Genomic DNA, 24,060 nt, shown 5'->3' with positions numbered 1-24,060 from the left:
CCAGCAACGGGAACCAACGCCGTCACTCCCAAGGTCAACATCGATCAGACGTCAATGTTTCAAGTGTAAGATAGATCATATAAACATCTGCAGAGCTCTGGCTACATTTGATATTTCCTGCAAATTGGCAAGCGCTTCCCACGTTGACGGCCACTGCTTGGTTCTCCTTGATTTCCTGATAGATCCCGCAGATGGACTACCATTTAACTTAAATACTGTGACTCTCTTTTCTCTTTCTACAACAGCACCCCTTAACGATGGCACGTTTTGCGCTCTGGACAGGCTTACATCTGTTCGCATTTCCACTGCTTGCAGCAGCACGCAACCCGTCCACCCTCCAACGTGGTCTCGCTAAAAATGGCGTCCTCGCCTCCAGGAGCTCCTACTCCGGGAACGTAGCAAACTGCCCAGGTCAGGGTACCAGTGATTCCTCTATCTTTCATACTTGCTCATTCGCATCCACCAGGGTACACGCTCGGGTCACTTGTTGAGTCTGACACGGGCCTCACAGCTCAGCTCGCCCTCGCAGGTACTGCTTGTAATGCGTTCGGACAGGACATCCAAAATCTCACTATTCAAGTGACCTATGAAACTGAGTCTAGGTATTGCCCATTTCTCCCTTTCTTGTATATATGCTCTTCTGACCATGCTCACAGACTTCATGTCAACATCTTCGACACTTCCAACCTCCAGTTCACTATCCCAACCTCCGTCATCTCCCGCCCAGACCCTCCTTCCACTTCCTATATCAACGGTTCAGACCTGGTGTTTAATTATGACGCTTCGCCATTTGCATTTTGGATAACCCGTCGTTCTCTCCCCGATGCATTCCCCCTCTTCGACACTCGTCAATCATCCCTGCCTGCCACGCCTATTCCCCCATTCATGCCGGGTGACAATAGCACTGCACTGGATGGGTTCCCACTGGTGTTCGAGGACCAATACCTCCAGGTCCGTCCCTGCCTTTTTTGTTCCACTAACACGCGTGCTAACTGACCCACCCCCAGCTAACTTCCTCCCTCCCATATGGCACCAACATCTACGGTCTCGGCGAAGTGATCGCCTCCAGTGGATTCAGACGCGACATTGGCACAGGTGGCGGCGTCGGGACCCTCCAAACCATGTGGAGCGAGGGCAACGCAGACCCCATCGACGAAAACATGTACGGCTCGCACCCCATCTACCTCGAGCACCGCTACAATGAAACCACCGGAAAGTCATCCTCGCATGGGGTGATGCTCTTCAGCTCTTCCGGTGCCGACATCCTCCTCTCGACCCCGCAGTCAGAAAAGAATGTGTCGCTGATCGAGTATAGGCTGGTGGGAGGGGTGCTTGATTTTTATTTCTTTGCAGGACCGAGTCCGACGGAGGTGATCGCGCAGTATTCGGCTGTGACGGGTCTTGCGAATTGGCAACCTGCGTGGGGTTTCGGGTTTCATCTCTGCAGGTCAGTATTCTCCCCGGTTCGCCGAGCTGAAGGTGGTGAAGGAAATATAGATTGAGAAGGGTGGGGGAGGCTGAAGATGAAAGATGGGGATGGGCGGATGAACAGACCATATGAAATACTGATGCTGACGCGAATTTTACCACAGATGGGGCTATAACAACATCAGTGTCACACGAGACCAGGTGCTAAGCATGAGAGAAGCTAATATACCACTTGAGAGTGCGTACCCCTAGTTCTTCCCTCTCACAACCCCGCTTTTCCTACCCAATCACTTACTATGACTACTATGACCCCGTGCATACAGCCCAATGGAATGACATCGACCTCTACCACGCTTATCGCGACTTTACGTCCGACCCTGTCAGTTTCCCGGCGGACGAGATGAAGGAGTTTATCGAGGAGCTCGTGAGTCGTCTTTCTCTTCATTTTTCCCCTTTGTTTTGGTAAGGATGGGGTGGTCTGAGTGACCATCTTTGAGGGGTTTTGCTTTGGTTCTTGCATGCACCGCGCGATTGAGTGAATTATGCTCTCGAAACTGGTGTTCTTCGTGTTTTTCAGGGTTCTTTTTTCATGTTTCTCATATCACAATGCTGACCTGTCTCTATCTATGTGCCTTACAAATATAGGCGTCGAATAACCAGCACTGTGAGTCACGCTTTTCATGTTGAGCTGATGATTTAGATAATTGATGTTGGGCAACGATGGATAGATATTCCAATTGTCGATGCGGGCGTGGCGATTCTGAATAATGCAACCGACGTCGTACGTCCCTCCCTCCCCACCCCCTTCTTCCCATTTGTCTCCCTCTCCCCTTTCGTCACCCTTGTCCAGCTAACATAACCCAACCTGTGATTTTCACATCTAGTATTATCCCTACTCCCGAGGCTCCGAACTGTGAGTTTAAACGTGCTATGTTACCGCCTTCTGGTGTGGAGGTTCTGAGGTTGTCATGCGAATACTGACCTGTCTTGGATGATGGCGTGTAGGGACGTGTTCGTCAAGAACCCGGATGGTTCGGAGTATATTGGGCAGGTGTGGCCTGGGTATACGGTACGTTTTCCTTTGATTTTTCGTAATTTTTGTGTTGCTTAGTGGGAAAATAACTGGCTTTTTATTCGCTATCACTCAATTACTGGCGTCGTCTCATTAACCTCGACATTCGCCTCATTTCCTCACCACTTATATACATATCAAAACATTTGCCCTCACCTATCACTCACTCTCACCCCAAAAACATGCCTATACGGCCTTAATCACCCGCCCTTCGTCCTGCTCCATCACCTCCATCCACCTCTGCTACCGCTATACGCTCACTAGGTCTTCGGAGACTGGTTCGCGAACAACACCCAGCAGTGGTGGTCCGAGGCACTTCGTAATTGGAGCAATTATGGGATCGAGTTTTCGGGAATATGGCTTGATATGAACGAGGTTACTACGTTTTGTAATGGCTCTTGGTGAGTTTTCCTTCTTTTTCCTCTGTCTCTTTTTGCGTGTTGTTTTTTGTTTTTTGTTTTTCGTTCGAGTAAGATGGGGCTGGGGTATACAACGAATGGAATTCTGAGCTGACACGTTGTTGTTTGTTAGCGGGTCGGGCGCAAACACAGCAGACATGGACGTATCTATTGGTGCTGGTGAGGAGACGGGTGTGAACCTCAACGAGCCGCCCTACGCGATTCACAACAGTAAGTTCCCCACTCTTCACCCCTATTCTTGCGCATAAACTCAAGGACACCCGAAAAAAATAGCCTTGGGCCCATTGTGGGCGGGTACTCTCGCGACAAACGCGACGCACGCGGGTGGCTATGTCGAGCTTGACGTGCATAATATGTGGGGAATGATGGAGGAGAAGGCGACGCATGCAGCTGTATCGGAGATTCGCGCTGGGGAGAGACCGTTCTTGATCTCGCGCTCGACGTTCCCATCGTCGGGGCGGTGGTCGGGCCATTGGGTGAGTCGCCCGTCCTGTTTTCTTCGGGCGTTAAATGTTGTATGGCTGACAATTTCAATGATTTGATTTGATTGTCAATTGTCAAAAGCTCGGAGACAATTTTAGCAAGTGGCAATATATGTACTACAACATCCAGGGTGTCCTGCAGTTCCAGATTTACCAAATCCCGTTCGTAGGCGCAGATACTTGTGGATTCCGTGCGTCTCCATTTTTATTACTTATCCCATCCCCATCATGTTTCTTGTACTGAGAAGATGCTGAAAATGCATTATTTTTCTGTACAGATGATAATACAAGCGAAGAACTCTGCAACCGATGGATGCAGATGTCAGCGTTTGTGCCATTCTATAGAAACCATAATATGCTTGGAATGTTGTCGCAGGAGCCTTACCGCTGGCCTAGCGTGGCAAATGCATCCCGAATTGCTATTGCGGCACGTTACTCGATGTTACCATACTGGGTGAGTCTCCTTCACTACTAGCTGCTAGTCCATGCTCACAATCCGTCTAATCATACTATTTATGTGTAGTTGACGCTGTTCGCCAACGTATCCACGATCGGGACTCCACCCGTTAGAGCCCTGTTCTACGAGTTCCCTGACGAGCCGGAGCTCTTTGAGGTGGACAGGCAGTTCATGGTAGGCCCTGATATTCTTGTCACCCCCGTCTTGACGCCGAATGCTACTACCGTGGATGGTACGTCATTCTTTCTTTCCTGTCTCTACCAGACATTCATGGCCTCAATAATGAATTCACTAATCATACCATCGCAGGAATCTTCCCTGGCCGTGGAAGTGTCATATGGAGAGACTGGTGGACGCACGATGTGGTGAATGCGACTGTGGGCGGGAACACCACGCTCTCTGCACCACTGAGTCACATCAACGTCCACATTCGCGACCACTCCGCCCTCCTCCTCCACGCCGAGCCTGCTTACACGATCGCAGAAACGCGTGCGGGTCCCTACGCGCTCCTTATCTCACTTGACACTGCTGGCACCGCGTTCGGAAACGCCTACGTTGACGATGGTATCAGCTCGCCGCCTGGTCCAAGCACAGTCTTGACGTTCACAGTTGCGAATGGAGAGCTGAATGTAGAAAGTAAAGGCGAGTGGGCAATTGAGCAGATGTTGGAGGAGATCACTGTGCTTGGGGTGCAGGTGAAGCCGACAGGGGTGACATTGAGTGGGGCACCTGTTAAAGAGTGGACGTATGAGGAAGGCCAGGAAGCGTTGGTTGTTTCTAATATTAGCGTGGTTTTGAACGAGAGCTCGACGTTGGCGTGGAAGTGAAAACCGAGTGTAAATGGTTGGATTTTTTGGTCGATCTATAGTGCTATTCAACGCAATGTTTCCTAGCTCATTTCTTTACTTTCTATGATCTCTTCTCTGTTGATTAGACAAGGACAATGCCATACTAGTACCAGTCTGGAAATCGTTCGTTGCTTTTGAGTGGGACTAAAACTTCCAGAGAAGAATAACTTAAACAGTAAGATCAGCGAGTCTAGATCATCATGACTTTGCTCTCAATACGAATCCTAAACTTACGAGCGGGATAGTCTGGAAATTTGGAGAGGCGAATTCCTTGGGTGAAATCGTGAGGAAGGGGTAAAACTGAGCTTCTTGTCGCTGGAAGTGAAATCTTAAGAGGTCCTGGAAGGAGAACTCTTCACGTCGAGGCTTGCCATGGAAAGGAGCTTTCAAATATAAACCATGACCTTGTATCAACGTCTCCCATAACGCACCCCTTGTACGTTGACCTTGAAATTTTAATTCGCCTCCTCGTAACGGTAGTATGTGCGTTCAAGTTGCAATCCATCATCGATGCCCCAGCTGCAAGAGGCCTGCCTGGCTGAAACTGTAGACCACAAAAAGATACTATGCCGGACTACTTAGTTGCACTCCTTTACCGTGGTCATGAATATGTAAGCGCCCAGGAGCTTGAATTACCATCAACTTCGCAAGTTCTATGGTGAGCACCGCCGACTGATGGGATTTAATAAGTTAGTCCGAATAGCTCAAGAAAGAGTATGGTCCTTGAAGCTTGAAGGCCTTTCGTACCAGTTTAAGTTCAAGTTAACGCCAATCCAAGTGGAAAGAGCATAACTTATAAGAAGATCACGATCACGCAAGCATCAGGTTCTAAGCACGGTGTATCAAATGTCAGCGTTTTGCACTTCTGTTCTGCTCCATCCTTGAGAACCTAAATTGTGAGGTTTGTAGAGCAGCCATAACAACGAAACGAACCTACACTAGAACGCTTTGGCGATGCCGTAGTACCCACCATTCCTGGACGTCATCATGTGGATGCGCCCGCCCCTCTTGTTTACTTCGCAAATTCTATGACGAAGACTGATACGGCGGAGAAGAACCATATGTATTGCGTTTGGATACGATGAGCGGTTGAGTAAATCCATGATGGGAAAAACGGCGGTGCTGTCAATGAATAAGCCTGACTGCAGGGAGCTGAACACGAAAACGGTACACCTTTCCGAACCTCTTTCAACAAAAATCAGTAAAACAACTGGTGTAAAAATCAAAGCGAAGCACCGATGTCCTTGAAAAATGAAACCTAGAAGAATCAATTGGCATGAGTGAGATCAATGAGACGGCGTCAAGTCTAGTTTCTTGAGGAGACAAGCAAACTATCAAAATATTAACGCTGTTCACCGATGGGGTCGAAAGTCCTGTGCACTGTATAATGCGCCATGAGTCTTAGGGTTTAGTATCCAATGAACCACTCAATCGTAGATTATACCCCACCGACCGCAGAACACATCGCAAAAGTATAACACTGATTATATTCATCCAAGAAAACGAAGTCCGAAAGGTACCCACAAACCAAAAAATCCAAAACAAGTTATGTGTGGTAATGTAGGCCGATGAACACAGAAATCAAAAAGTCCAAGATAGGGCAAGGCTATAGACGAGCCCAAATTATTTTGAAATCAAGAGCTGCTTACGATGACGACGTTGCGTTCGCAGTTTGAACCCTGCCAATGAGGTATATCAGAAATTACTGTAAAGTTAAAAAAAAGTAAAACTATGCGACGCACTGGATGAACCAACGCTGGTCATCGGCAACGCAGTTACCACCGTGTGCATTTTGGGTCGCCTGGCAGTTGAAAGCCACATATTCCACAACTTGGGCCTGTATAATATAACAAGATCATGAGATAAAATTCTCGTCGCCCCAAAAAATCGAAACACGATAATGAGTTAAGCAAACTTACCCAGTCTTGGTTGCAGTAAGTCAAGTTGGTGGTAGCCTGATTGAGGAAGAAGGTCTCGCAGGTCTGGTATTGCATGTAGACACCGGTGGTGTTCTATCCGCCAGGCGTGAACCGTCAATACGAAGCCGCAGAATGTAGTTTGGGCATCGAGTCTACTTACCAAGGTCGCATTGAACGTGGGGACGCTGTTGTTGGTTTCGTACAACAAGGCATTAGAGATGACTTGGCAATCGTTAGGGTCCGGTCCTCCGCCCGACGGGGTGAAGCAGTTGGTCGTGCCTAAAGCGGAAATGGGTGGTCATGTGCGCTAAGTCAGACACAGCGGGCCAAACTTACAGTTTGCTCCACAAACATTGGTCGAGGCATTCGAGGCTAGCTGAGGGCTCGGGACGAGGCTGTTAGAGCACGAAACGAAGCTAGACTTGACGTCCTTCGTAGCTCCGATGTAGGACGTAGAGACGACCTTTTCATTTTCGCACACGAATGCTGGTATCAACAAGATGGTGCATCAGTAAAGAGCACTAGGTATGACCAGTGAGTATTACGCAGATAAACTCACCGGAGTTGACGAGGGGCAGCAGGGTAGCGGCCAAAGGCAAAGCGAAAGCAAAGAATTTCATGATGATCGTATGTGGTAAACTGAAGAGGGAAGAGGGTGAATAAACGTTGCTGTTGATTCTACGACAGCATTTTTATACGACGAAGCTGAAGAGCTTCCTTAGCCTACTCCACTAGCACATGGAATGTTTTAGACACTTTCACCAGATCACCAGAAGAATTAGACTGGTTTGGGCATGACGACCCCAGAAATTTGATGTCGAGAAAGCTGTAGTAAGTCCAAGGCGACAACAAGTAATGAAAGAATCAACTATGTGTATACCGTACCCTGCATCCGTGTAGCAGAAGGAGTGGTCCAAATTCCCAAGGCGGAAAAACAAGTCCGATAAACAGTAGATTTACGACAGCATTTGCTACAAGGAGAGCGACTGCAAAGGTCCGAAACTTGAGATCAGAAACGAAGGTGCTATAGTAGCTCCGCAAAGCACATGATGCTGGGTCCGTTGAGACATGGCGGGGGAGAAGATGGACAGTCCTGTCAGTCCATAATGTGACAGGTGATTTTTGACTGCTATAGCGTCCGTGATGGTCACTGGACGGGTGAACGAGACCGCTTCACGGTTAATGGCCGACCTCCATGTATGAAACCTACAGTAATTGCGGTCTCGATCACCGTAAATATTGCCAGGAACACCGCAGACGGTGGCTCTACTATGAATGAAATGCTCATGCAGCTATCGTCATGACAATTTCAAGCTGATGATAAAAAGAAAAGGGAACATGCACGCCCTAGATGAGGCTGGAAGAAGTGTCCTTTTTTCATGTGAGACATTCGAGCGAATGTACGAGATAGAAGTCATAGGTGAAACTAGCAAGTTAAGAAGACACCCAGAGAATTCGAGACGGATGAGACGTTCAGATGCTTGATGAGGCTTGAAGCATCGTTTAGCTGCTTTCTCAGCCCATTGTCAATGCAGTGTTGGCGTTCGCAACCACTAGGGCTCCTCGTGAAACACAAGTCATACAGCGAAAGGGAAAGGCTAGCACTGGGGTCGTGTCTGAAGAACTGAGAAACGAAAGGCGTACTTCGTTCGGACAATGCCGCCAACCCAGAACCGTCGGCTGTGTCCGCTTTATGCTTGTTTGCGCACATTGTCGAAGCTTTCACCTTGAACACTTTCCATTTCTGGCAATGTAAGCCTTTTGTTCATGTCAAGTGATCATTGTGGGCTTTATCAAGGCTTAATCGAAAACATGCGTTCAACATGCTGCTTTGTACTAAATCCAACTTGGGCAATGCCGACTACAATAAGCACAAGATGAATAGACAAAAGGTACCCGACGTACACGTTGCGACGGTGTGTAGCGAAGTTTATCTCCCCGCACCCTCAGGCCTCCTTGCATAAAGTGCTCGTACCGTTATTTTTACCCTCCCCCGATTTTTATTTTCCTTCTCCGTTGACTGGATCATCATCTTTGCAGTGCGAAATTCATCAGTATACAGCTCAGTAGCGGCCCTTTCCCTCCTTAACAGCAAAATGCTCACTCACCTCGCCTCGCTTACTCTCATATTTATTATATCCTTGACTTTGCTGCCTACTGCTAGGGCTCACGGTTATGTTGCCCAAGTGACTATAGATGGAACTCTATATGTGGGTAACGTCCCAAACGCATCGCCTACACCTTCCATCGTCCGCCAAATCAATAATGTCGCACCCGTGAAAGGTGCCAACAATTCGAATCTCAACTGTGGGCAGGATGCTCAAAAGGCTGCTCTTGTGGCCTCCGCGAATCCGGGGAGTAAACTAACGTTTAGTTGGAAGGGAGGAGATGGCAGTGACGTGAGTCCTCTTTGCTATAAATAAACTGCGATTGCCTCAAGCCATGCTAACCTCGTGAATGTCTAACAGTGGCCTCATAATATAGGCCCCATCATGACCTATATGACGCCTTGCCTCAACACGACGTGTGATCAATATGATTCAACGAACGCCATGTGGTTCAAGGTCGACGAGGTGGGGTTGGAATCAGGCAACTCGACCTGGTATCAGCAGAACCTCAGTGAGCTATTAATATTCGGCCATATGAAAGACTGACTCTAATCTGTGAGCAGTGAATGGCTATCCAGCAAATGTCACTATCCCAGAAACGCTTGAACCTGGAGAATATCTCATCCGCCACGAGATCATCGCACTGCACCTTGCCAACGAAATGGGCGGTGCTGAATTTTACCCATCATGTACCCAAGTTCAAGTCAAGGGATCGCAGACTGGAGGTCCGCTGGCGAATGAGACGGTCACGTTCCCTGGTGGCTACAGCGATACCGCTCCAGGGATATATGATCCAAATGTAAATTATTCCTATGTTTTAACTTTACTTTAAGCTAACCTGCACCTGTGTCTCGTAGATTTTTAATACCCCTCTAGACAATTACGTCTTCCCAGGTCCTCCTATAGCACAATTCGTCCTAGATTCCTCCGGTTCTTCCTCAAACTCTTCATCGTCCTCCTCACCTAGCCCAACATCTAGTTCTCCGGTACCACTGCCATCTAGCACAGGCTCTGGCGCTGGTAATGCATCGTGCAAGCTGCGCGTTCAAAGTATGAACGTCCAGCGCCCGCGGAGTGTCAGTCGTATAATGCGAGATTTGTTATTCTAGTCGCAACCTTGTCATGCAAGCTATTGAGCGGTGCTGGGTTCTGCTATAGTCTTCTAGATATCTGTTTTCGACTTTTTTTTGTTCCTTGTAGACCAATGAACGTGTATCTTAAATTATAGTGTAGCACTAGCAATCCTCAATTCAATCACTTTGTCGATCATTTCATGACTAGTATATCTCGAGCATTCTACCGAGGATTCAAAGTGTCGACGTAGTTACAAGGCAGCTTAGCACCAAGACGCCCTGGCCCCGCCCGGCGCAAGACCACTCTGAAATCAGTACCAAAATACGTATCTAGGCAAAGTTTTATCATGTATGGAAAGTTGACCGTGAGGAAACAGTAGGAGGACTGCTGCTAGACTGTGCATTTGATAAGGACGTGTTGTTAATGATATTTCATAGCGGCAATCAATAAACCCAGTTACAGCTCATCTGAGGAGGAGAATCCACAAAAGGTATATCGGTTCGCTTAGTAATGTTATTATGTAAGCGCATAGGGTGGTGGTGAGTTCACTGGTCTTCTCCGAGTCATGGGTTGGTTACGGTTACTTACTACCTCTGTTCAGCATGCCCCAACCGTAAAAGTACAGTATCAAAACAGAACGCACCGGTAATTAACCCTGGACAACCCATCTTTACCAGACGGACAATCGCCAGTAATCATGCTCCGGATATCCATCACTCCGGAAATAACTATCGTGGCCAAACGGGACCTAAATAACAAGAAGTGTTCAAAGGGCGAAATCATTTAAACGCGAAGGCGCCCTGTTCTTTTGACATGCTGCTTTGTTCCATGGGCCTACAACGAGCAGTGATAGGGTGATACACGGCAAGCAATCTAAAATAACCACCCATATCCTTTTCGGGCCTTGTAAATGGCGGAACATGCACCAGAATCAACCGCGAGGCAATGAGGCTGATGGTCATGCGCGAAATGGAAGAAATGCGATTTGGTTGTCTTTACCATGCTTTATACTTGCTGGTGGATGATATAAAAATTGTACGTCCATTCACATCTGGCTGTACCTCGCCTGGGTATTTTCGCCGAGACCTCCACTCTCACTTTTGTTCCCCATCCACAGATCTTTTCTCACACAAAATATCTCTAAGCTCGTAGAGCGAGCTGCTTATCATTCTTCTGTCGTCGTTCGAACATATTATTCTCGTCATGACAGCCTCATCTTCTCTCGTTCTCTTTCTGTTTGCGATTATCCCTTTCGTCGCCTCCCATGGCTTTGTTAAGGAGGTCACCATAGATGGGACGAGTTATCAAGGTAATTTACCGGGTGGTACTACGAGTCCAAGTATTATTCGACAAATATCCACCATTGGCCCTGTACAACCGGCTACCAACCCCAGCATAAATTGCGGCATGAATGCCACACTGGCCTCTTTGGTGGCATCTGCAAATCCAGGGAGTCAGCTACAGATACACTGGGTTGGGTCCTCCGATGGCACTTCAAATGTAAGGGTATCGTTTGCTAGTCATGCCTAGCAATATACTGACTTCGACGAATACAGTGGCCCCATGAAACTGGGCCTATCATGGCGTATATGGCAGAGTGTGTCAACACCACATGCGACAAATACGATTCTACCAATGCGGAATGGTTCAAAATCAATGAACTCGGAATGGATGGGAGTATTTGGTACCAGACCCTTATCAGTACGCCCTATACATAATCTCAGGTGGTGGCGCGCTGACGGTTTTATCCCAAAGGTCAGGGTGCTTGGGCCAATCTGACCCTTCCCTCCAACATCGCTCCTGGAAACTATCTCCTACGACACGAACTTATCTCGCTGCAGAATGCAGGCTCAATCGGTGGAGCTGAGTTCTACCCATCCTGCACCCAGCTCAAGATTGGAGGGAGTCAAAATGGCGTTGCTCCTTCAGACGATCTTTGCACGTTTCCTGGTGGCTATAATGAGACTGCGCCTGGAATTTATGACCCTGACGTACGTCTCTTTTGGCAAACGTGTATATGGTCCGATAGTTGATGATATACTGAGCAGGTTTACAATCCTGGTTCCACATATGTCTTCCCTGGGCCCCCTGTAGCTACACTCGTTGCCCCAGGCACGAGCTCGCCTGCTCCCAATTCCACGTCCACTCCTACGCAAGCACCAAACCCAACCAGTACGTCTGGTGGAACAACTGGTGGAACTTCGTCTGGCGGTGCGGGCTCATCTTCGGGTAACACAGGTACCTCTTCTGGAAACAGCGCGTCCTGCCAATTACAGCCATCTAACAACTTGAACTTGCGTCGACGTCATCTGAGCAAATTTAAGCGTCACTTGTTCTAGGTGCAACTACCCGCAGCGCCCACATGCCTCTTCTTCGACGGGGCGTTAATTTGTCGATTATTGTAGGAATATGTGCGGGTTTCAAGTTTATTACTTATTATTAAGGTCGTGTTCTTTGTAGATCAAACGAACATGTAGAGATGTATGTATAGCTATTTTGTATCACCAGTAGCACTGTAATTGCTTTAACCTCGTACTCCTTTTCTTCGTGGTGTGATGATCGTGAGGCTGGGTTCATGAAAATGTGCTGTTTAGATGTGGCGAGGTTGCATCGCGCGTACTGTAATCTCCGATGTCATGATATCATCCCTTCATCTAATCTTAACTAGTAACGGTCGACCACTACCTTGATTGCTTTTTTCTGCGGTGTCTAATATCATCTTCCACATTCTTGTAAAGCTGCAGTAATGATATTTCATTAGCAGCTTATGGTATTTGAAAATACACGGTAATTATGATTGCTGACTCACTTCAATACAACAGGAAGTATAGAAGGCGGGTACGCGATGATGATGATTGAAGAGTGCCTTCCGTTCATTCCTTGGCTGATACTAGCTGTGCCAACTCAAGGAATGATTCCACGATAAGGTCTACCTCACCCCCATCCTTCTTCATCCGGACTTCAGCTCTGACGGTAGGAGAATCTTCTGAAGGTCGAGGAACATATACAGTTTTGAACCCCGCGCTAGCTGCTCCACGTAAATCATAGATGTGTGCAGCTACCAAGGCTATTTTGTGAGGTGGAAGAGATAGATGATATGCTGCGCCGAGATACACTTTGGGATTACTTAGAACGCCTCGAGTAAGTTTTAGATCGCAGCACACAGTGCTAAAAGACACACGGTTTATATGAACTGAACATCTCAGCTGAAAAAATAGCATCCCATGGAAGATTGGCGTGTTTAGCCTAGAGGTAATATAGAGTCAGTTAGGAGCAATGAGCTATGTAAACAGATGTGTCATTGACCATATCAATCAAAAGCCTTGTGTTCCCATTAGACAGTGTTGCTATTATCTTATTCTTCTTTAAGGCCTCTAGTCCTTTACTAGTGTCCGAATAACCTGTGGAAGTAATGAATACTACTACCCCTCCCATCATAATTACAAGCACAGTACCATCTAAGCGATGCCAAATTTGGGAAAGATCTTGACGTTCCTCTTCACTCCAGACCGAAGATAAATGAGTCCAACGCGGGGATTCGAGCATTGTATCGAGTATCTGAGTCCAAGATCATGTCTGAATGAACTGCTTTAGAAAAAGCATTTGATTACTTGTCTGTGAACGACGTCGATATTCAATGAACCTTCTCCCCCTTCAGCAATGCGCCTCCTTATGAGAACAATCAGTTCATAGCTATTCGCAGGTCACGATACAGACGCGAAGGACGTACACGTTCGTCTTGTATCCATCTCTCCATTCTTCAGCGAATGCTGCGGCATCACCAGAGTCTGCAACACTTCGCTGTTGGAAAATATGTACGTTTTCTGATAACAGGTTGATCAATACCTGAGATCAAGCCATGGCTTCTTTGCTGAATCTGCCTGCTGACAGTAGTATGCCAATCCACCGTCGTTCCGAATACGTCGAAAACAAAGGCTTCCACCTCTTGAAGAATGTCACTGCTTGCCATGGGTACCGTAGCGTTTGCACAAGTGGGAGTTTCGTCAATAGAGATCGGGAACTTATTTTAGGAACAAGTACTAAATGGTCTCACTTAGCACGCAAGTCAGTCGCAACGTTAGCAGTCCTCCTCAGACGAGTACCTGTATTGAAGGTTAACGCTATTCTGTGGTCAAACGGCAGGCGATATAATTCTGACCTGAAAAAGTTGAGCAACGAAGTCAAGACAAAACCATACACTGAAGGGGAGTCGAACCCCTGCCGCTTGCTTGGAAGGCAAGCATGATAACCGCTTCACCATCAGTGTTTACATGCAGCTTTTACAACACTGCCATAACAACACTGCAAGCCAAATTGCCACATAATAACATGAGGATATCCTGCGGGGTTCGGTTCTTCTCCTCTGGTCGTCACTAACTAGTACTAACTGGTTACATTTGCGAGTATTGTAATAGGGTGTAGTATGAAGATATAACACTAATGTACATTCAGGCAACTGCAAAAAGTGCAGCTTGAATAGCTTTCGCCACATCTTCTGTCGATAACTGAAGTCCAGCATTGCGATTTTCTCCTGTATCATCGCAGACACCCTGCGGTGGTGGCCATGAACAGCACTCTCCAACAGCAGGTTGGGGCCACCCCGGCACGCCCAAAGCAGAGAGGGGGGTTAACGAGTTAACAGAGCCAGAGAACCCAGATGACGGCGGAGGCGTACAAATGAGGTCGTCTGACATCCTCTTGTATGGAGCATGAAGGCGGGAAACGTCGCCAACATACATTCGTACGGCGGGCTTTTCCACAGCCTTCTCTTTCCCTTTACCTTTAATTCTCCCTTCACGAGAAGAGCTCGCAGGATCGTGACCACCTTCTACATCTCGATAAGATTTGATTCCCCACCATGTCTGCGGTTCACCAGCAAAAATCCTTGCCTTCTTGCGCTTCGTGGTACTAGATTTGGAAGGAGAGGCATGCACTGGGGGCTGTTGTGCCATGACGACATGGTCATCGTTCTCGTCCCCTACGAAAGCTGCCCCTACCTTCTCACCTGTAATACCGTATACAGTGGCCCAGTACGTTGTTGGTATTGGTACGACTGCAGTGGAAGTAGTGGGTTTCGGTGGGGATTGATGCCGCTCAGACGAGTCTGCCACCCGAATAATTTCCTCAGGCACAGGGAGCTTCTTCTTTTGTCTGAACTGCGCGAATGCAGTCCCTCGCATGGAAATATACTCCTCCCCACGTTTACGGCTGCATACTGAGCAGTTGCAAGTATCTGTGCAGCATGGACAGACGAATGTGGGATGATATGGGTCAAACTCGACCTCAGGGTACCTGGAGACCATATCAGACATCAGCAATCGAACAAGAAAAAATGAGAGGACTTTGTTACCTTGTCAGAATGCAATTTTCGCAGAACCTCTTGCCACACATGCGTTTATCTGGATGTATGATGGTGCATCTCATCTTTTCGCGGAATGTAGCCCTCCTGCAATGGTGACAAAATGTCCTCTCCTCCGTGTCATCGATTCCGTTCTTTTCAGATGGTGCACGCCTAGCTGTGGATGGAGGTCGAGAGTGTACACTAGGACTGCTTTCAGAGGACGAGTCGTCGTCAGATATCCCTTCCGGCGGTGACATTTTTGACAAGCGAACTTTCAGCGAGGGAATGGTACTACGACGTCCTCTACGGACCCCAGCATCTTGATCAAACGAGGAAGCAGTCGACTTGGACCTCGCAGATTTCGTTCGCTTTCGAGGCTTGGCCCTCTTAATAACTTCTTCTGATTGCTCATCATCGGTGGAAGGGGCAGTATGAAAGTCAACATGTGAAAGGGGTGAAGACGATAACGGAGAACTTAGAACAGGCTCTTGGACTTTGACGGATGAAACGGGAGGTCGGGGTCGAGGTATTGTAATAGTAGGGCCAGATGGTAAGGGAGGAGGCGACGGAGAATGAGGCTGAGACTCCGTTGCTGAAGTTCCTCCACCTAATAGCGAAGGATCGATTGTACCGGAACCTACTGTAGTTTCTATTGGAGAGTCCTCCTTTAAATCGATAGGAAGGTCGCCAAACTCCGCAGACTCCGGGGGCAATAGCCACGAAGCAAAGCTATCGTCTAGTTGTGAGTTGTGAGAATCGTTGACGTTGTTAGCGCCTTCAAGGAATAGACCCGTTCTAATGTGGTCAGGATCGTCGTCGTAACCCGGTGAGTGTGCACCTAAGATGGGATCCGTAGCGTAACGTCCGAGAGGCCCTTGAGTAGCTGACAATAAGGGGTCGTATCTATTGAGATGCGCTCCATCCAAGTTTCTAAATGCCATTGGACTCCGATCGGGAAACATGTCACGAGTAGGAAATGAGAACATGAATGTATCCTTCTGCAGCCCCTTCGATGGTGAGCTCATCATCATCGAGAGGGATGCGCTGCCGAGGTCATTGAAATAATCATTCATATCCACATTCTCGTCCAAACTTGCGTCGACGCCCATAGCATCATCGTAATCGAGCCATGGCGCTTCACTTGGCCTAGATGAAGACGTATACTCATCATCCAACCCTCCCAACGACTGTGATGGGCCAGCAGAAAAGTCTGATCGTTCTCCCCCCTGGCTTATATCTGTTGATAAGCTTGTATTGGCCGCTTGTTGCGAATCGCGCGGGGTTCCTGGGTGCTGGGCATTTTCTTTGGAGATAGACCGACGCGGAAGGGATAGGACTGCAGCCAGATCTGGTCTCTTGCGAAGCAAAGCACTCAATACAGAGGGTATCTCACGATCCCGATATACTGCATCGAGTATTATAGGGGGTGGTCGCAGTGACAAGCTCTCTCGCAAAGCATTGGCTTGCTTTCGCAGAATGTAGGTATGAATATGTCGAGTGGAGGCGGCAAAGGTAGCATTGGTGAAATCTGGGGGTTCATGTATATCTATAATGGTTGGCGGCCAGTATAGATCCATGAGCTCATCCATGTGCGAGACAGATGCACTTGAACCTTCAAATGGATTGGGTTTCCCTTTCTTCTGTGGAGGGGCAAGATCATCGTTATCGTGTTCCCGCTCTTTGCCTTTCCGTTTGAGAGAACTGGACGTATCTGAAACTATAACATCAGATATTGCTGTATCGTCGCCTTCGTCGTGCTCCCACTCTTCACCTATCCGTTTGGGGGAACTAGATGGGTCTGGAAGGACACCGTTAGTTGCATCGCTGTATAGGGCAAGTTCATGTTCATCGACATTATAAAGCTCGCGCTCTTCGCCTACTCGTTTGGGAGAACTGGACAGGTCTGGAACTACATCATCAACTGCGTCATGGGATGGGATGGGGTCATCGTCCTTATCATGTTCCCGCCCTCGGACTATCTGCTTGGGAGAACTGGACGTGTCTGGAAGAGCGCCATTAGCCGCATCGTGGAATAGGACAGGTTCATCTACGTTCTCTAGCTCCTGCTCTTCGACTATCCGCTTGGGAGGGTTGGACGGAACTGGAAGTACAGTACTAACTTCATTAGGAAGTGAGACTTGTCCATCGTCGTTGTGAAGCTCCTTTTCTTCGAATATCCGTCCGGGAAGACTGGATGGGACTGGAGGTACTGTATTAGCTGCAACTTGGGGCGGGGCGGGTTCATCATCGTTATCGAGCTCCGGTCCACCGACTACCTGTTTGGGAGGACTGGGTAAGGCTGGAATAACACCATTAGCTCCATTGTTGGATTGAACAGGTTCGTCGTCGTTATCGTCCTCCCGCTCTTTGCCTTTTCCGTTAGGAGAACTAGGTCGTTCTGGAAGAACCCTGTCAACTAGGGAAACCAATTCATCGTCGTTATCACGCTCTCGCTCTTTGCCTTTCCGTTGGAGAGAACTAGACGTATCCGGAATTGCGCGGTGACCTGCATGACGGAGCGGGACAGAATCGCCGTCGCTATCTTGCTCCCGCTCTTTGCCTTTCCGTTTCTGATGACTAGATGATTTTGAAGGTTTGCTGTGAGCTGCATTGTGGAGTAAAGCGGCTTTGAGCGCATCGCTAACAGAGAGATGTGTCGCAGCGCCAGTTCCAAGTTGCGGGCAAGAAGTTTCTGAAGTAACGGTACGGCCGGTCGCAGTATCGACCAACGGTTTATAGTCTTCCTTTTTGCGGCTGGCGGAGAGTGGCGGAACGGCTATGTGTGAAAGGAATCGCCGCCTATGAGGATGAGGCGCAGGAGGGGGAGTGAAAAGGCAACGGAGCGGATCCGAGGACGAGGACATAGACGATGATATGCTTATCACTGATGCATCACGCCTGGCACGTAAATGGTTATCTTCGGGAATTTTCTGTAATAAGAGAGAGGTAGAGTTAGCACGACTCAATAGATGCAATGAAGCGACAAAGGGTCTTGGGAGTCATTGCTAACGTGAGATAATTCAGAGGTAGCCGAAAACGATGATAGAAATCAATAAAAGCAGAGGACGGTAAGATACTTACGAGCATATCATCGACGCAGATCACTTCAATGTCACTATCCTCATCATATGTGTGCTGCACGTGAGTAGATCCAGAAGCCTGGGGTTTCGAGATTTGACCAGAACTCCGCAATTTAGGACCAGGCTTTGCGGCTCGCTGAACGGCATGATCCTGGGTTGATCTGCCTGAATTCTCAAGCAGGAGTGGCGGGACGTGACGTTGATTGGTGTTCGGCTTGGAGATAGTAGGAGGTGGTGAAGGTGATGAAGATGAAAGAACTATGATTTCTATTGGCTTGCTACGTTTCGACTTTAACGCGAATGAAAGGTGAGGACAATATAAGAGACGAAAGAGGGTGTGTACTCACCACGGTCGAAGAACTGCCCGCCTTCTGGTTTCTGCCGTTATATGCTACTTCGCGATTATTTTGTTTACGAATATATGAGGAAGACGACGATATGGGATGTACACGCTACAACATGATGAACAATGTTCAGGCGAGTTAGGGACAAGGAAGCAAAGAACAACGCACGTGTAAATTAGCCTTGATGTTGGAAGTGTGGGCTCTTCTTGCCTTTAGATTACGTTCTGATATGTTGCCTTGTACAGTATTGACATTGTGAGGTGGTGTATCGGGAGCTATCTTGTCGTGTAGCGCAACAGGAGGATTCGGGGATAGAGGTTGGACGAGGGTGGTGGTCGAGGAGGATGCAGCGTTCTGAGTTGAAGCCCGCCGTGGACGTTTGTGACGGGTCTTCCCGTTTGCGAGGTTTGCTAGCGACGAGCCAGCCATGATTTACTCTCGTTCTCTCCAAAAGAGTTTCCCTTCACCGTGTCGCGATGACTGAAGCGTCGGTGGCGGGAAATCAGTATCAAAAACGCGTGCCGGAAGTTGCCGTGAATGGACTGCCTTATACGATACTCCGAATTAGTCTCACCAGCACTTTGCAATGAACCTTTGAGCATGATTATGCACTGAAGGTCCATTGTCGAGTTTGAGTAACAAGTTAACTTTACAGTAATACGCCCATACCATCAAACTTCCAGCAGGGCGCTCAACATCCTTATAGCGACCACATGACCGCGATGATGCGTGTTGGTGTGACCAGCGCCAATTACTTCGTCAAACTGTGTCCGGCTCCAGACTGGTATACAGAGTAAGCTTGCGCCATCGCACTCGGAGAGCTCGCAATACCTTTTTCTTCCCAAAAATCCTTATCTTTGCTCCTCGATAATGGTCATCCGGTCTCTTGACAATCACGCAACATCACGTTTCTACCATGTAACATACGGACCACTCGACAGAATTGGAGAAAGAGACATATCTTGACTGAACTTATTCTCATGAGCCATCTTGCTTCACTATTGCATGCTCAAGGCACGCTATTCCAGGCATATAAATGGATAACGTCAACGAAATATAGCATTCGAAAGTTCTGTACCAGACTTGACCCATCTCTATCTTTCACAATGGCTCCTTCCGTCTCCGAGTTAACAGCACAAGTCCAGGAGGTCAACCTTAAGTCGAGTACTAAGGGGGTATGCTAGTTAATTTTACAGTTAATTTTTCACCGCTAACTTTTATTTTTTCTCACAGCAGAGCGAACCCCTGTACCCGCTTTACTATCCTCATTTCGACTTGAATGAGAAGTTCCCTCCGACTCAGCTGTTCGGTGCGCCAGACTTATCGCTGAGCTAGGAGTATCACTGACAGAGTTCGTTCCCAGATCACGTCGACCCAGGCACTCGTGCTGATCGTGCCAAGCCGCACATCCTAACTCCAGAGACGAAAGTCCGTAACCTCAGCACGTACTTAGGTACCGAAGTCAGCGGGGTCCAGATCTCACAACTCAGCAAAGAGGGCCTTGACGAACTCGCTCTCTACGCTGCCGAGAGAAAGGTACTCTTATTCCGGAATCAAGATTTCAAAGACATTGGTCCCGAAAAACAGATTGAGATTGCCAGGCAAGTTTATACGATTCACTGAGCTTTTCGTGTGTTTAATGATCTCTTTCTCCGTAGGCACTTTGGTCCCATTCAAAGGCACCCCACATCTGGAAATGTGAAAGGATATCCCGAATTCCATGTTGGTCAGTGGTGTTTATGCTAGGTCTCGACGTCGTTTGTGCTCACATGATTTTGCAGTCTATCGTGATACCGAGCATGATAGATTCAGGGACCACTTTGGAAATAGCCGTTCCAACCTTATTGACTGGCATTCTGACATTGTAAGCAAATCAATCCCATGGTCTCTTTCTGAAGGGCTCACGATAGCACATTTACAGTCATATGAGAAACAAACACCTGGAACGACATTCTTTTTCATCCTTGAGCAGGTTCGTACCTCTGCGATACGGGAGACGGTCGTGTGCTAACTGTAATTCTTCTGGCAGCCTGAAATCGGCGGAGACACGCTCTTCGCTTCTCAGGTAGAGGCCTATAACAGGCTTTCACCCGAGTTTAAGAAACGTCTAGAAGGCCTGCGGGCTTTGCATAGCGCTGTCCGCCAGGCTGATGAGTCCGCGAAAAAAGGCGGTCCAGTCAGGCGAGAACCAGTTGAGACTGAGGTGAATACTCAGACTCTTTGTTGCTGCCCTTTCTGCATGGCTAAAACGAACTCGTAGCATCCTCTTGTACGCCAACATCCTGTTACGGGTGAGAAAGCGCTCTACGTCAACCAAGGTTTCACAAGGCGCATCGTTGGTTTCAAAAATGAGGAATCAGAGTATCTCCTGAAATTCCTCTATGATCACATTGCCAAGAACGCAGACATACATATTCGCGCCACTTACGAACCCGGCACCGTCGTTGTCTGGGTGAGTGGTTGGACTGAGACTTGGGGTTTCATATTTGACAGCGATGCTGACCGATCTTTGACTCGAACCCACAGGACAACCGTGTTACCGTACACTCTGCAACAGGTGACTTCTCTAATGTCCAAAGGAGACACGCGGTCCGCTTGACCCCGCAAGCTGAGGTGCCCATTCCCGCTTAAACCTGTCATTTAGCATGACATGAGCTTTTCATCCGGAAGAGCATAAAATGCTCTCATAACATTTTGTTAAATTTTATTTTGTAAATGTGCCCGTGTATTGTACGAGTATCTATGCAAGCTGTTGTTATCTTGACATATATGTCATCGCAGATTATGCGGGGGAAAATACTCGCAACACTACTGCACCATGACCTGAGTGAGAACACACTGGCATAATACAAGATAAGAGTTCAACTGAATGTACGCTTTTCCATTACGCCAGACACTACCCGACGACACCCCCTATGCATATATACGACACATTCATTAGTAGAAAACCAACACCAAACAGAAATAACTTCAGCAGTTGCTATCTGATCAAAAAAAAATGAGCGTGATACAGTATGATAAGAAAGAACACTGGTTGCCAGTCAGAAGCAACGGTGAGACTTTATTTTATTGGCCGCTAGCAGCGAGCTTGCGAAGAAATTGAGATAAAAGAAACAAGACATGGGACAGGCGTTAAACATGGTGACAAGTTGGAACTTCCAATATGCGCTAGGAAGAGTTATTGTAGTCACGAAATTGGATCACTGTTGCTTGCATTCTTCTGGGTTGACATTGCCTGCGGCTGCACCACCTCGCCCCTTCGGTGGACCGCGGCGTCTTGCGGGAACTTCAATATCTGAGTCCGAGTCCTGATGATTGATCACCGTTAGGTCTGAGATGAACTCGAAACTGGTGAGGTATTACCTCATCTTCAAAACGATCTTCATCATCCTCCTCATCCAAATCTTCGAATTCATCGTCATCCTCTTCCATAACGTCATACTCGAGGGCTTTGCCAGTGAAGTAGTCAATTGCCCGAGGTATAATCTGGCATCATCAATTATAATTAGTATCATCGTACCACTCTCCCGAGGACTTTCTCTTACTTTCTCTTTCAGATCCTCACCGATCTGATAGTCCATCTCGAGCTTCTCTTCAAGTTCTTCCAATTCTTCCTCTTCGATAAGCCCCGACTCCAAGGCATCCTCGGCAGGAGGAACAGGAGGAGAGAAGAAGTTGAAGAACGACTCTGTGGGCCGTGCCTTACGAACCAAACGAGTACGGTTCGTGTCTGTAAGACAAGATAAGCGACTAAAATAAGCAAAGGATAAAGCACAAGCTTACTCTTGTTTCGTTGTTTCTTAATCTCAAACTCCTTGGTCAGGTCTTTCTCCTCTTTCCATCTGATCTCTGTGCCGATGGCACGATCGTACACAAAATCGCCTGAGTATCCAACCTCTTCTTGATATACGTAAGTCTTATCTAGTACCTCGTTTTCAAAGTACTCATTTGGAGTGAAGAAGAAGCTGATCTTGAAACCGGGTTTAGGCTCATCGTTTGAAAGGTAGGAGAGGCGAACGTCGACAAGATGTTTGAGGGCGCCTACGTCACGCTCTGTGATGATTTCTGACAGGCCGATATGGTTACGGAGAGCAGTAAGCCAGAATTCGGGGATAGCCGTCGATCCTTCTGTCTCTTCCTTGGAGAGTGCAGCGTACTCGGGATCATCTTTCAAAGACTGCTTCTCTCCAGCCTCTATCTCCTCGGTAGTGGGTTTTGCGGAACCAGAGATGATCGCATGTCTTCGCTCATACAAAGGCTTTTGAAGTTCAAGATACTGCGATGGGAGTAATGAGTGCCGATCAAAACAGATAAGGGTGTAATCCAACAGATCAAGATGCAAATACGCACCTTCTTTTCAAGTTCGAGACATTCACGTTTGTACTGATTTTGCAGCTCGTTTTGTTTTACCTGCACCCCTTTCAACGCCTCTACACTCGTTTTGACCTCAACTGGAAGACTTTCGATGTAACCAGAGCTCTTTCCGACCAAATCAGCAAGACGACCTTGGACGAGACCTAGCATGGCGGCCTGCACACCACCTGCGGCGGTAGGGGAGTCATCTTTGTCATCTTCCTCATTGTCTTCAGATATATCTGGCACAGTAGGACGAGAAAGCCCAGCGGCAATTGGAGCCTGGGTCAAGGGCGTGTTCTGCGGAGTAGGGGCTGTGATATCGCCATGAGCAATTGGAACGTTGGAGGACATGGTGACTGGCAAAAAAAAGCTGCAGCTGTAATTTTGTTCGAAATCAGTGAAGACACACAGAAAAGGCAAAGCAAGCGGAGTTTCGGAGTCTACCGCCTGGTGTCCTCAACCCTAACCCCGCCTTCTTCTTTCTCTGTAAATCCACTCCTAAGCTTTTGTATAGTGTACGTATACTGGTGATTGTCAAGGGACACGTTCCCACTGCCCAGCGCAGTCTTCTCCAACTTTGCGTCCTCGCCTCGACAGCATGTTGCGGACATTTACATGCAATGGAATCAATACTTGACGCCACAGACCAGAAATTTGCCTATACTGAGAAGTAAGCGGCAGATAAAGTTCCGATAACGACTCGACGCATTACCTCCAGTCATCCTCGTTGGCTGCGATATCAAGCGGTAATCGTCACTAGGTAGCATCGATACGTAAAGGCGTACCTGGCCCATGATCGTTTATCGGCTGTTTTGCTCATGACGGTTCGGGGACGCGTGCCATGTCCTATCACGTCTTATATCCTCAACCTGTCTAAAATATTGATATCTGGACAAGACGCTGACTTCAATAAAGTCTTTTGACGTGCAACGTTTCTTGGACACGTAACGTTTTGTCAAGTTAATAATAAATGGTGAGCCGTGATTGAGATTGAGTGGGAGAGCATAATGCTAACTTATCAAGGTAGTTTTCGTGGTATTTACCTTCCCTCCCACTGTACCACGCGCTCTTGCGCTATCTCGAAACGGAAACGTCGTGCTGTGTGGAGATAGTTTGCAGTGGCTAGTATGGT

The 24,060-nt window shown here is 47.8% G+C and overlaps 9 protein-coding genes across 9 annotated transcripts; 4 read left to right on the top strand and 5 right to left on the bottom strand.

Annotated features, from left to right (window-relative positions):
* Positions 1-462: 462 nt before the first annotated feature.
* Positions 463-4,685, top strand: SERLADRAFT_352381 (glycoside hydrolase family 31 protein; the record flags this gene model as incomplete). Its single annotated transcript, XM_007323146.1, has 16 exons — positions 463-602; positions 657-951; positions 1,008-1,447; positions 1,593-1,666; positions 1,752-1,852; positions 2,074-2,092; positions 2,157-2,209; positions 2,313-2,341; positions 2,434-2,497; positions 2,765-2,901; positions 3,032-3,129; positions 3,175-3,395; positions 3,484-3,592; positions 3,680-3,855; positions 3,925-4,090; positions 4,168-4,685. Coding segments are annotated over 16 exons (2,640 nt in total), but the record flags the coding sequence as incomplete, so codon positions are not given.
* A 1,666-nt stretch (positions 4,686-6,351) lies between these two features.
* SERLADRAFT_400865 (uncharacterized protein) lies at positions 6,352-7,245 on the bottom strand (the record flags this gene model as incomplete). The annotated part of the gene is made up of 6 exons (XM_007323145.1): positions 6,352-6,385; positions 6,449-6,543; positions 6,626-6,718; positions 6,786-6,904; positions 6,962-7,063; positions 7,185-7,245. 6 exons carry the CDS (start codon positions 7,243-7,245, stop codon positions 6,352-6,354), a joined length of 504 nt encoding a protein of 167 aa, XP_007323207.1.
* Positions 7,246-8,372: 1,127 nt separating this feature from the next.
* On the top strand, positions 8,373-10,009 carry SERLADRAFT_478045 (glycoside hydrolase family 61 protein; the record flags this gene model as incomplete). Its single annotated transcript, XM_007323144.1, has 4 exons — positions 8,373-9,024; positions 9,094-9,244; positions 9,297-9,532; positions 9,591-10,009. 4 exons carry the CDS (start codon positions 8,722-8,724, stop codon positions 9,840-9,842), a joined length of 942 nt encoding a protein of 313 aa, XP_007323206.1.
* Positions 10,010-10,374: 365 nt separating this feature from the next.
* Positions 10,375-12,337, top strand: SERLADRAFT_478044 (glycoside hydrolase family 61 protein; the record flags this gene model as incomplete). The annotated part of the gene is made up of 5 exons (XM_007323143.1): positions 10,375-10,842; positions 10,925-11,307; positions 11,364-11,508; positions 11,563-11,798; positions 11,856-12,337. 4 exons carry the CDS (start codon positions 11,011-11,013, stop codon positions 12,144-12,146), a joined length of 969 nt encoding a protein of 322 aa, XP_007323205.1.
* Positions 12,338-12,418: 81 nt separating this feature from the next.
* On the bottom strand, positions 12,419-14,007 carry SERLADRAFT_400854 (uncharacterized protein; the record flags this gene model as incomplete). The annotated part of the gene is made up of 9 exons (XM_007323142.1): positions 12,419-12,545; positions 12,617-12,933; positions 12,989-13,053; positions 13,114-13,208; positions 13,263-13,365; positions 13,419-13,476; positions 13,538-13,595; positions 13,654-13,910; positions 13,967-14,007. The coding sequence occupies 7 exons, from the start codon at positions 13,775-13,777 to the stop codon at positions 12,681-12,683; spliced, it is 756 nt and encodes a 251-aa protein (XP_007323204.1).
* A 196-nt stretch (positions 14,008-14,203) lies between these two features.
* On the bottom strand, positions 14,204-14,837 carry SERLADRAFT_400853 (uncharacterized protein; the record flags this gene model as incomplete). Its single annotated transcript, XM_007323141.1, has 1 exon — positions 14,204-14,837. One exon carries the CDS (start codon positions 14,757-14,759, stop codon positions 14,256-14,258), a length of 504 nt encoding a protein of 167 aa, XP_007323203.1.
* Positions 14,838-15,044: 207 nt separating this feature from the next.
* Positions 15,045-15,733, bottom strand: SERLADRAFT_400852 (uncharacterized protein; the record flags this gene model as incomplete). The annotated part of the gene is given in 3 exon segments (XM_007323140.1): positions 15,045-15,099; positions 15,158-15,677; positions 15,694-15,733. Coding segments are annotated over 2 exon segments (269 nt in total), but the record flags the coding sequence as incomplete, so codon positions are not given.
* Positions 15,734-19,678: 3,945 nt separating this feature from the next.
* Positions 19,679-21,882, top strand: SERLADRAFT_453102 (uncharacterized protein; the record flags this gene model as incomplete). Its single annotated transcript, XM_007323139.1, has 9 exons — positions 19,679-19,747; positions 19,806-19,881; positions 19,936-20,173; positions 20,231-20,298; positions 20,354-20,436; positions 20,494-20,544; positions 20,602-20,775; positions 20,833-21,024; positions 21,099-21,882. The coding sequence occupies 9 exons, from the start codon at positions 19,679-19,681 to the stop codon at positions 21,201-21,203; spliced, it is 1,056 nt and encodes a 351-aa protein (XP_007323201.1).
* A 757-nt stretch (positions 21,883-22,639) lies between these two features.
* On the bottom strand, positions 22,640-23,342 carry SERLADRAFT_400849 (uncharacterized protein; the record flags this gene model as incomplete). Its single annotated transcript, XM_007323138.1, is given in 3 exon segments — positions 22,640-22,696; positions 22,714-22,848; positions 22,923-23,342. Coding segments are annotated over 2 exon segments (492 nt in total), but the record flags the coding sequence as incomplete, so codon positions are not given.
* Positions 23,343-24,060: the final 718 nt, after the last annotated feature.

Source organism: Serpula lacrymans (genome assembly GCF_000218685.1).
Source record: "Serpula lacrymans var. lacrymans S7.9 unplaced genomic scaffold SERLAscaffold_15, whole genome shotgun sequence".
In the NCBI taxonomy this organism is placed as follows: Eukaryota; Fungi; Basidiomycota; class Agaricomycetes; order Boletales; family Serpulaceae; genus Serpula; species Serpula lacrymans.
Note: the sequence above shows the minus strand (reverse complement) of the source record. Positions and strands in the feature narration are given on the sequence as shown.